The sequence below is a fragment of the Glycine soja genome, chromosome 8, assembly GCF_004193775.1.
Source record: "Glycine soja cultivar W05 chromosome 8, ASM419377v2, whole genome shotgun sequence".
In the NCBI taxonomy this organism is placed as follows: Eukaryota; Viridiplantae; Streptophyta; class Magnoliopsida; order Fabales; family Fabaceae; genus Glycine; species Glycine soja.
The window spans coordinates 17,187,987-17,200,881 of NC_041009.1; the positions used below are offsets into that span (position 1 = coordinate 17,187,987).

Sequence of the window (12,895 nt, forward strand, 5' to 3'; positions counted from 1 at the left end):
GTGGTTGGGACTTAAAATTAAGAATTTCATTTCTCACACATTGATGATGTTAAGGCAGTGCCTTTTTTTTTTTTTTTTTCATCTTTCCTGGTTTTGAGGTACATTTTAATTAAATTGGATCAAAATCAGTCTGAATTTGGGGCAGGCCCATCATGCCAATATTTCAGGACCGGAAATTCTTCATGGCCAGATCGGGCTACGAATAAAAAAGAACTGAGACATTAAGATACTCACATTATAGTTCTTTCCTGTTCTGGAACACTCTTGTGAAATCATGTAATGTCTGAGAAGGAACAAGAACTCTCCATTCATCTCACTTTTCTCAAATTATTTTTACATGTGCATCCATTTTGTGACGTGTCCTTAACATCCTAGAATCTCTAGGACACTTCTCCAAGCATCCAAAGCCAAATAAATAACCAACACCAATTACCCCATGTTATATATATATTTAAGTTGTCTTCAGTTCCTTTCAACCATCAGCAAAAACAAACAGACAAACTAAGGGAAACCAGCAATAGTTCAACATCAAGCTCATCCATCATATGGCTTTGGCACGTTTGGCTTTGAAAAACTTGCAACAAAGGGTGTGTGCTTCCTCTATCTTGAGTGGCAATGTTCACAAGCAGAGGTGGAACAATGAGTTGCTGAAAAGGTTTGGTACTGCAGCTGGGGACAAGGGAAAATCTGAAGGCACTGAAGTTGCTGTCACTGAAGGGAAAAAGTCTAATAGGATGTTCCCAAGGAGGAGGGGCAGAAGATGGGCTTGGAGAAATGAGGATCATGATGACTTCCCTCCTGCTCTTTATGGTACTCTCTCCCTCTATTTTTACCATGCTTTGTTATCCCACTACCTTTACTCATAGCTAGTGATTTAAAATGAGGTTTAGCTTCATTTGCAAAACCAAAGGGAATCAATTTCATAACATTGAAAAACCCAATACTAATCAGTTTGGAAGTTGTACACTTTTTTAGTACTGATAAAAACATTGATCAAATTCAAGAAACATTTATTTGTTAATGTTTTTCATTTGGTGCAAGTCTGAGAGACTAATCTTCAAAATTCAAATCTTTTAAGAACAAATAATACACGCATTAAAAAGTGTAAATATTGCCTTCTTATCCCAAATTGTCACGAACATAAAATTTGTTTAACTTTTATAATAATTATTTTAAAAATTATACTGGATTTACAAGTCACATCATCTTACTATACATTACAGTATTACAGTTTCTAATTGCACACTATTTACTCAAAAACACTTATATTTTAACAATGTAAAAAGTATACAGTATTTACTCAAAAAACTTGTATGTCAGCAATGCATGCCAATTAATTTCATTTTAAAAAATTGATAACTTACTGAATTTAGATATTTGGATTTGAATCTAAGTTTTAAAAAAATTACATTCAAAGATAAGAAGTGGTGAATTGATCATAAAATGGTAGTGATTGTCCAAGTTGTAAATTTTTTGTCATGAAGAGGGAATGATGTGCTTGTTTTGTGTATGTTGTTAGAGTTGTTTCCTTCAATCAGTACTTGTGAAAGAGAAGCTTACATTGTTGTGTTTGTTTGTTAGAATTGTTTCCTTCAGGGCTAGGGAGTGCACTGATGCAGGCAAGTAATAACATCAACAGGCTGTTTGAGAACATGAATCTGACACCTTGGTCTCTGACTAGTGGGCGTGTGAAAGAGAAGGATGACCATTACAAACTACGGTACGAGATGCCGGGGATCGCCAAAGAGGACGTGAAGATCACCATTGATGATGATGGGGTGTTGACCATAAAGGGAGAGCACAAGGAAGAGAAAGATGATGATGAGCAATATTGGTCATCAAGTAGCTATGGATACTATAACACAAGCCTGCTTTTGCCTGATGATGCTAAAGCTGATGACATTAAGGCAGAGTTGAAGGATGGTGTCCTAACTCTAATCATTCCTAAGACTCAGAACCCCCAAAAGGATGTGAAACAAGTCACAATAGAATGATGTTGGAGATTTTTTTTATTTATTTATAGGACTATGGTGAGGCTATGAACTTTGTGACTCTTGTTGTGTGTGGTTTTTGGACATAATGTAAGAAAACAAATAAATAAAACTTCAGACCTGTTCTGTGAAAATTTTCAGTTGAATAATTCCAATATCTTATCTTTTTTTCTGTTCATGATTTGATGAATATATGTGTTTCTGATTTGATAAATACACAGTGATAAAATTTTCTCCTCAAATTCGTAGGGATCACCTTGTAAGGTTGGCCTAATACAAGCTTTTCCTGCTTAAGATGGGCTCTTGCCAATGGGACTAAAGCCCAGTGCACTTCGTTTTGAAGTGCCTTTAAGAGCAGACTTGGGCTTGGACTGATAAAAGAAAGTTGTGCCATTTTCACAAGTACGTTTGTACTCGTTACATAAAACAATTTTTAATGTTTTATAGTCCATTTTTAAATAGTGTCTTTTTTTCTAGTAGAAATCGATGACAAAATTGAAATAACTTTCTGTTCAATCAATTAAACTATTAATTAATGTTTTTTACTGTTATTAAATAGTGTTTAATGTCACATATAAGTATATAACTGATATAGTGTAAAAATAAAACAAAAAAGTACAAGAGAATGTTTCAGAATTAAAAAAAGTATTTTTTTTTATAAAGATTATAACATGAGTACTGTGACATTTTTTTTTTGACGGGATACCCCGATGATAAAGCCCCCAATTGATGTAAGCAATAAATGAAAATATATTATATTTATTTTGATAATTTTAATTAAAAAAATGTTATATGGATACCTAATAGTATAGTACTACAAGATTGTTAACATTTTAACCATGTGAGCATTTTTTCAGTAAAAAAAGAAAAATGTGAATTTTTTTTACACTTTTAAATTTTATATGAATGGAAGAATAGATTTGAAAAGCTTTTATTCGAGTTTTATTTATTGTTAACATATTTTTTCAATTAGTATGAATCAATTTTTTTTCTTATATTTCAATTTTGAAGGAGTATTTTTCTTTTCTATAATTTTCTATTCAATCGAACTTGAAAAAGAAAAAAAAATATCCTTTTCTTCTTCCAAACAATAAAAAAATCATTTTTACTTTCTATTTCATTTCTTCTCTCACTTTTTTATTTCTTAAACCAAGCATATCATATGTGTTAAATGACATTTACTTTTTCGAATGTTTTTTACCCGGGGCCACATGATTTATTTTTTACGGTCCAAGTACATGAATGTTCAAACTCCCTTTTCATCTACTAAAAGTAAAAAATCTCCTTTTCACAAACTTTCTGAAGAATGGACCCGCCAAGTTAGAGCACAGCCTCGAAATCCGGAATATGTTCAATTGGGGCCAGTGGCCCACTTTCTCCAACGTCTAGGTCGCGACCATAGAGGAAAATGTAGCAAGGCCCTTATTAGTGTCCAAGGAGGGTAAAATAATGCCTACAAGAACAAAGATGAATAGTAAAAGAAACAAATGTCATAAAAATGAAAATTAAAAAAAAGGGAATATGTGAATAAAATAAAATAAAATACTAATATTACAGTAAAATATATATTTACGAATGTAATTTAATTGATTAAGTAAAATATGAATTATTATAAATACCTTTATAAATATTAAGTGAGTCTTCAAACATGTGAAGAGTATGATGAATGTTGGAAATTTAACTCATTTAAATTTCCTATGCCAAAAAAACAGTTGTTCCTCCACCCCAAAAAAAATTCACACTTATGCTATGAAAAAGGTAGCTAGAATACTATATTATTAGGTGAAGTGGTGTAGAATGAAAAGACTGGACAATGAAAAGAGGAGGAGAAAGAGGAAGTGAGATAGATGTGTACGGTGATGCAATGACGTGATTATGTTGATCTGAACAGTTACGTGCAGCCCTGCAGGTGCAAGCATGAGAGACCAACTGTTTATGACTCTTCCTCTTTATCCGTACACCATCAGCTTTGTGGGGCCCAAAACAACACCAACCCTTCATCCCATCAGAACCCATAGTAGTCTTCACTCCTGGCCGTTGGATTCCCCCAACGCCTTGTGATTCGTGACCTTGTGGCTCTGTACTTGCTCCTGCTCCCATCTCTTGGGAGATTGTGCATCGCTCTCCTCATAATGCTGTGAATAAAAGTCTTCTAATTGTACACATTAAAAATAACTTTACCATTATTGTAAATTATAATAGTACATCGTGAATTAAACTTTACTTTAATTTGAAAATAGTTATAGTATTTTGCTCACATTTTAAAGACTTTTTTTAGTCTTATTCTATTCTAGGGACAGTATTTTATTGGTTGAGATGTTGTGGCATGAAATCCGATAAATCCAAACACCCACTTACAATTACATATATTGGACATCATAATTTGTTTGCATTTTTCTGTACCAACAACGAGTTGGTATATCACTATACTGGTTAAAAATCAGGTAAAAGTGTAATTAAAACAATTTAAGTGAGATCATCAGCTACATGGAGTCATGATTCAAATAATTCGTGAGCTAGCTGTTGCTTAAACCGCCCTAGTTGTCTACTACCAACTCTAGGTGCCTACAAAAAAAAAAAACTACCAACTCTAGGTGTGTCAGAAGTAAAAGAAAAGGCAAAATTTTCTTCTGGGGCCTGAATTTATTTGGAATATTTACTAATGCCGAATGTAAAATAAACAATAATTAAGATATTATTAACGTATCATTTATTATTAAGTCACGACTTATCTTTACTTTTGAAAATTAATTTCACTTATCAACTAAAATAGTACAAACATAAGTATCAAATAATAAAGTGTTATAAAATGTGTCAGTGAGTACTTGGCAGAGTCAACAGTATACACAAGTCAATATACAAATAACTAAATTCGTTTACGAATGTGTCTTGGAAGGAAAAAAACAACGCTGCCTTCACCATTACCATGCATCACTATTCTGCAATAGTCTAAACCAGTTTCTTTCTTCGGGAAAGGGAGGTTGCTGTTCTCAAAAGTTGTTGAGTTTTCGTTGGTTTGTTCAAGACACTGAAAAGGTTACTTCATCAGCAAAGTGTGGGGTAAAAACTGAATATGGATACTAACCCTATCCCATATTAAGCGAACTCTAAGCGGCAAATTTACGTAAGGGGGCTTATTTTAAAAACTATTTACGGATTGGGGTTTGTTTTAAAACTAATGACGGAGGGGGTCTGTTCTTGGGTGTAACCCGCCATTGCCAATGGCGGCAAAGGTGGAGAGAGGCTGGTATCGTTACTGGTAGTGGCGATATAGGTGGAGAGAGGCTGGGACTCGCTGACCGTGATGGCGAGATAGGGCAAGGGCAATCTCGCCGTTAGCATTGGCGAGATGCTCCCTGTTGACTGGTGCCGCTAGCCCTTCTGGCGGGATTGGCGCTGTTCATTAAGAGGCACATGCATTGCTTTGTTGTTGTAAATTTTGTTTAAATAAAGCAGTTGCATGATACTCAACGTATGAAGTTGCAGATGCTCTTCTTGTTCATGATGAGACTAAACATAAGGTCTGAAATAGGGTTCAAAGCTAGCTGTAGGTTGCGCATGCTCTCCTTGTTCATGATGAGACTAAACATAAGGTCTGAAATAGGGCTTATAACTAGCTGTAAATGTTCACAGGTTAGGGGTTCAGAGATGCTACACCATATTCACATGCATACAGTTTAATGGCGTGTAAATTAAGAGATAGCTTCAGCTTTCTTCTTGTAAATTTTGTTTAAATAGAACACTTGCAATGACATTGAATACTTGCAAAATTTCATACTGAAAGAGAGTAAGAAACTGAAGAGAGGAAGAAAGAGGTTCGTTTGAAGTTTGAAATTTGCTGATTGTATAGTAAGTATTTTATATTTATTTAAATAAGTCTTATTTAGTTTTGTTTATTTGTCATGTATAAATTTTTTATTTTGAAGTAATAAAATTTGGAGGTCAAATTGCATTAATTTTGTAAATTAGATTTTTAATTTAGAAATTATTAGCAGTAATTATTTGTAAGCCTTTTTTTAACTGTTTTTGTGAATGAATTTAATTTCCGTATTTGACATATAGAATTGTTTTGGTATTATTTGAAATATAATTTAATTTAAGACAAAAACTAATTAGATGCTATTTCTTAACTATTTTCTGGTTTGTTTAGAGTTAAAAACGAAGTTTCATTTTACTTGTGATAAAATATAGTATAAGTTAACAACAAAAAAATTGTAATTTTAATTATAAAATATAGTATAAGTTAATAAAAAATTTGTAATTTTAATTATGTTCCGTGTAAAAAATTGTAATTTTAATTATGTTCCGTCTAAAATTTTTTTAAGTGTAATCCTTTCATTTATAATCCTTTTATTTTGTGTCTGAAATTTTTGGTAAAGTTGAAGAATTTTTCATAAATTATTTAATTAGATTAATTTTTTTTAGAATAAAGTATGAATGTGTAGTTTAAGTTTAATAGAGCAAGCAAATAAATAGTTTATATTTGTATCATTGACAAATATTTAATTGAAATAATAATTTGATTTGTTAGACTAAAATTTGAAGGTAAAGTTTAAGTGAATTTTTTTTAATTAGAATTTTTTTTTTAAAATTAGTATGACTAATTATTTGTAATCCTCTTTGTTCATGGTTTTTGTGGCTTAGAAGAAATTTGACTTGTGACCCTTCCGGTTATAAATATTATATGTGAGTCTTTAAGTTTTTGAAGGAATTTTTTTTGAATTATTTAATTTGACGTATGAGTAATTTTGTTTTTTTTTTTGTTAGAATGACGTCTCAATGTTTATTTAAGTTTACTAGAAGAAGCAAATAAATTTTTTTATTTTTATGATTCACAAAATAGTTAATTGAAGTAATAATTGTTTTATTTAGAAACAAATTTTAACACGTGAAGTTTAAGCCAATTTGTAATTAGGTTTTTTACGTTGAAGTAATTTTTTAATAATGTTTACTTATTTTAATTTGTATCCCAAGTTTAAGTTTAGTAGATGCAGCAAGCAGATACACTTATTTATTTTAAAAAGACTGTTGTTATGATTATTTATTTTGAATTTTGTTGATGTAGGTATATCATGAATTCAATTATTACAGTGTTGTATTTCAACGGAAGAGTATTTGAAGACAATGATGGTGTAATATTTGAAGGCAGTAAAAAGGCCATTCAGATTAAACGCGGAATTAGTTTCAATGCTTTGAAAAAAAAAATTGGAGATAAGGTAAAGTTAGAAAATAATGAAATTATTTCTACTATAAGTTGTAGATTTTTAGTTTCAGGAAAATATGTTGCGTTGCAAATTTGTGATGACGAAGATGTTGAAACTATGATCGAAAGTTTTCAACAACAACAACAAATGTCAGTTCTAGAGTTGTACGTAGAAAAGGATGTTGCTGGTGGTTCTATGTTTCATGCTGCAAATTCTGTTACGTCATGTGGACGTAATGTATCTCATTATGAGTCGGAACTGCCAAAAAATATAAGCAATTTACATGTTGATGAAGATGATGATGATGATGATGATGATTATCTTGCATCTAACTCATACGTTGAAGAGTCTTTCGATGAAGATGATAGTGATGATGGAATATCTCATACAGACGATGAAGTCACTGACATCGTTGAACCAGTTTCAATTGTTCACCCAAGCGAAGGTAAATGTTTGTGAAATACAAAATTAGTTGAATACATCTATCTTTTTATGAGAATTGTATTTAATGGTAATTAAATAGGAGTAGTTTGTTGACGTGATTTTATTTTATAAATTATTAGGTGTACCAGAAATTCAAAATCCATTTTGGAATGATGCTAGCCATTATAATAATATCAACTGGAGTCATCCGGACGAGGAGGACATTTGTGGTCTAGACATGCCAACGACTTTTAATGTTGGACAAGAATTATATGTTGGCATGGATTTTGACAGTAAAGATGCAGTCAAAAATGCACTCAAACAATATGTGATGAAGGTGCATCAAAGTTTTAAGGTTGTTGAAACGAAATCACACAAATATATCGTTTGTTGCCCCAACAACACCGAAGAGTCTCCTTGCCCTTTTTATATGAGGGCAATTTTATCCAAAAAAACTGATGCATGGAAAGTGACACAATGGGGTGGACCGCACACATGTCTAAATATGACTATGACACAAGACCATGAGAAGCTTGATTCAAATTTAATTGCGACTTGCGTAGTAGGTACGTTTTTTATGTTCATAGTATCCTACTTTTGTGTTATTTGTTATTTTAATTTGTAATTTTATTTACTTATTTGAATTACAGGCATGATCAGAGAAGATCCATCAATAAAAATTTCTTTGATTCAAGAAAGGATAAATAGTGAATTTTCCTATAAGGTTTCATACAGAAAAGCATGGATGGCCAAACAAAAGGCGATTGCAATTGAATATGGCGATTGGGAAGAGTCGTATGCGAAACTCTCGTCATGGCTAACACACATGCAAAATCATTCTCCTGGCTCTTACTTTCAAATACTACATGACGATTTTATTGTTGGCAATAGGGTGAGTCGCAAACATCGTCAATTTCATAGAGTATTTTGGACATTTGGTCAATGCAAGGAGGCTTTTAAGTACTGTAAGCCAATCATACAAGTTGACGGCACACATTTATACGGAAAATACCGTGGGACCCTATTAATGGCCACATCGCAAGATGGAAATGGTGGTGTTCTTCCTCTAGCATTCGCCGTGGTCGAAGGCGAGACGCTAACAGCATGGTCATGGTTTTTGGCCCACTTGCGTGAACACGTCACAGATAAGAATGGAATTTGTCTAATATCTGATCGTCACGCGAGTATAAAGTCTGCTGTCGCTAATGAAGCACTTGGTTGGCAACCTCCCCACGGCTATCATGTGTACTGCGTCCGACACATAGCCAGCAATTTCAATCGCAAATTCAACAACGCGAAACAAAAAGAGATGTTCAAGAAATTGGGTAAGGTTTATTTTATACATTAATTTAATTTGAGTTTCATGTCTACGTACAACTGTTGATGATAACAAATTTGATGCAGCGTACACTCCTTGCAAGCATGTGTTTGATCAAAACTTAGAAAAATTTCGTCAATTGAGTCCAGCTATAGCAAGATGGATTGATCGAATCTCAAAGGAAAAATGGAGCATGGCTTACGATACATCTGGACGACGATATGGTCACATGACAACCAACTTATCAGAATGTGTGAATAAGGTGTTGAAAGATTGTCGCAGCATTCCAATAACAGCGTTGGTGAAGTCAACATATAGTAGGTGCCGAAAGTACTTTATTGATCGTGGTCGCCAAGCCCAAAGACAATTAAGAGAAGGCCAAGTTTATTGTTCTAAGCTTGTTACAGAACTTAGGAAAAATCAAGAACAAGCTTGTTCGCACATCGTTCGCGTGTATGATATCCACTCGACAAGGTTTGAAGTAGAGGAGACCTTCAATCCTATAACGCAACGTGGCGGACAAAAATGGGCAGTTAACTTGAATGGCCATTACTGTCAATGCGGAAGGTATTCTGCGCTTCACTATCCATGTTCACACATTATTGCAGCTTGTGGTTACGTGAGCATGAACTACTACCAATATATAGATGTTGTTTACACCAATGAGCACATCTTAAAAGCATACTCCGCACAGTGGTGGCCTCTTGGGAATGAAGCGGCAATTCCTCCTTCTGATGAGGCATGGACACTAATCCCTGACCCAACTACAATTCGTGCGAAAGGTCGGCCAAAATCAACAAGGATAAGGAATGAGATGGATTGGGTCGAACCATCTGACCACCGACAAAAATGTAGTAGATGTGGAGCTGAAGGGCACAATAGGCGTCGATGTCCAATGCAATCTGACCGTGGGAGTAATTCATTTAATTGATTTATGTATGTTACATGCCTGACTTGTATTGCTTTAGGTTTTGTTCAATGTATTTACTTGTTGGTCTTCAATGAAATCGTCAGTTACTTTTTGTTGAATGTGTGCTTCTAATGAAATAAAATTACATTTAGAAGTTGAAATAAATGGAGTGGATCAATCGAGGTTGAGTGACATTGGTGTTGATCGTTAGTTAGAAACGTTAGTGTCTAAGTATTTTGTCTTAGTTTTTTATTTGAAGGGTGAGGGCTAAGTTCTTTTTATTTTATGGTTAGGGCTAAGTTTTTTATTTTAGGGTTAGGGTTAATTTTATAATTGTATGGGGTAGGGTTAGGCCTTATTTTTTATTTGTTGGGGTTAGGGCTAAGGTTGTTTATTTTTGGGTTTAGGGGGAATTTTTTTATTTTAGTGGTTAGGATTAATTTTTTTATTTGAAGGGTTAGGGTGTAGTTCTTATTTTTTAGGGGTTAGGGCTAAGTTTTTTTATGATTTAGGGGTTAGGGTTAAGTTTTTTATTTGAAGGGTTAGGGTTAGTTCTTATTTTGGAGGGGTTAGGCTTATTTTTTTTATTTAGGGTTAGGGTGTATTTCCGAACATTATAGGGTTAGGGCTAAGTTTTCTTATTTTAGGGTTTAGGGTTTATTTTTTTAATGTGTACTTGTAATGAGATAAAATTACATTTAGAAGTTGAAATAAAATTTGTTTTTTTTAATGTGTACTTCTAATGAAATAAAATTACATTTAGAAGTTGAAATAAAATTTCGTTTTTTTAATGTGTACTTCTAATGAAATAAAATTACATTTAGAAGTTGAAATAAAATTTGTTTTTTTTAATGTGTACTTCTAATGAAATAAAATTACATTTAGAAGTTGAAATAAAATTTCGTTTTTTTAATGTGTACTTCTAATGAAATAAAATTACATTTAGAAGTTGAAATAAAATTTCGTTTTTTTAATGTGTACTTCTAATGAAATAAAATTACATTTAGAAGTTGAAATAAAATTTGTTTTTTTTAATGTGTACTTCTAATGAAATAAAATTACATTTAGAAGTTGAAATAAAATTTCGTTTTTTTAATGTGTACTTCTAATGAAATAAAATTACATTTAGAAGTTGAAATAAAATTTGTTTTTTTTAATGTGTACTTCTAATGAAATAAAATTACATTTAGAAGTTGAAATAAAATTTATTTTTTTAAACGGTAAGGGTTTAGTTCTTATTTTTTAGGGTTAGGCTTAGTTCTTATTTTAGGGGTTAGGGTTAAGTCATTTTATTTTAGGGTGTATGGTTATTTTTTTTTATTTTAGGGGTTAGTTCTTATTTTTGAGGGGGTAGGGGGTAGGGAAGGATAGAGGGTTGAATGAGGAATCTGTGCATGAAAATGCAAAAGGAAGTGTCTGGAGAAAAGGAGAAGGATAAAGTGGAGTACTGAAATCCCTGTAGATGCTGGCCAAGACAGCAGGAGCAAGTGCTAGTTTAAGCCCTCTTGCAAAATGGTTGTATATGATCTACCAGGGAAAACAAACCTCGACAACCACAAAGACAAGAACGCCTCATGCTCCACTCGGCTCTCGTTACTCATGAAATGCTTCATCCATGGAGTATGATCCGCCCTTCTGGCCTTAGATTTGAAAAACATCCTAAAAACTCCTATAAGTTTTTGTTCTATTTCCCTTTCCTCACCACTCACAAGAGGGCTAGAAATAGGAGCTCCCATAACAGAGTAACCCCAACAAACTTTCATATCCTCCAATGTTATCGTTGCTTCTCCCCAAGGAAACACAAACGTGTTGGTCTTAGAACACCATCTTTGTGCAAGCTCAATGATCAACTCATCATTCCTACGGATTTGAAAAGTTGAAGCTTTGATTGCCTGGTCTATCCCAGCTTTCATCCACACACATTCATACTTGTGTTGCATTTGTTGGACCCATGTATTCCATTCTGCACTTGGGTAATGCCACCCTTTGTATCTTACTTCAAGCAACTTCGCGTGGTCCGAATTGACAGTGGCTGTTCTTCCAGAAGAGAACATGGAATGAGGAAGAGTTGCCGAGTCTTCCACGCAAGGTTTGATGAAATAAGCAGTTCTGTGAACTGGGTTTTCACCGGATAATGGTGAAACCATGAGTTGTTCATCTTTGACTTGGATGATGGGGTCCTCTGATGACTCCATTGTAGAGTAGTTGCTGAAGGAAGGGAAGGATAGAGGGTTGAATGAGGAATCTGTGCATGAAAATGCAAAAGGAAGTGTCTGGAGAAAAGGAGAAGGATAAAGTGGAGTACTGAAATGTGAAAACAGGAGGTAAAACTGGATTCGCGAAGTACGAGGAAGAGAATTCGAAACGTTCATACTATTATACTTCCGCCATTACAATGTATTGGCATTAAAGAAAAATTACTAAAATATATTTTCGATCTCAATGAATATTTAATTTTTTATTTGTTTTATAATAATTTTTTTTGTTGTGTCTTTAATCAAATAATATATTTTTTTCTTTGACATTTTTTAACTCGTAATAAATTATTAAATTTTGTGTTTATTTTTTGATAATTTTTTCATTTATTATTAATTTTTTTTTAAAAAAAAATAATAACAAATGAATTTCTTTTACTAGAAAGTAAAAATAAAATTTGTTAGTTTATAAGGAACTAAAAAAAAGTGTATAGGACCACAATAAAATTTTTGTTTTATTGTAGAAAAAAATAAAAATAAATAAATTATAGAAAACATAAAATTAAGGTATTTATTAAGAATTATAAATTGTTTTTCCCTTTAAATATATTTTCAGGTTAAATGTCCAACAAATCTAACTTCAGATAAAAAAAGGAGCAATGTTATAATTTTATACAAAAACAAAACAAATGAAATTTTTTACAAGAACAAACAACAAACTTTGGATATATATAAGAAAAATATATTTTAATCTTTTAATTAAGTATCACATCTTAAGTTTTTCAACCATTAATAATCGGTTAATATTTATAAATGATACATTAATAGAGTAATTAATTTCCATTATACACGGG

General features: G+C 32.6%; 2 protein-coding genes across 2 annotated transcripts; one reads left to right on the plus strand and one right to left on the minus strand.

Moving 5' to 3' along the window:
- The first annotated feature begins 321 nt into the window (after positions 1–321).
- On the plus strand, positions 322–2,140 carry LOC114424485 (26.5 kDa heat shock protein, mitochondrial-like). Its single transcript, XM_028391340.1, has 2 exons — positions 322–810; positions 1,582–2,140. Exons 1-2 carry the CDS (start codon positions 546–548, stop codon positions 1,992–1,994), a joined length of 678 nt encoding a protein of 225 aa, XP_028247141.1. The 5' UTR covers positions 322–545; the 3' UTR covers positions 1,995–2,140.
- Positions 2,141–11,336: 9,196 nt separating this feature from the next.
- Positions 11,337–12,041, minus strand: LOC114423961. The gene has a single exon (XM_028390857.1). The coding sequence runs from the start codon at positions 12,039–12,041 to the stop codon at positions 11,337–11,339; it is 705 nt and encodes a 234-aa protein (XP_028246658.1).
- Positions 12,042–12,895: the final 854 nt, after the last annotated feature.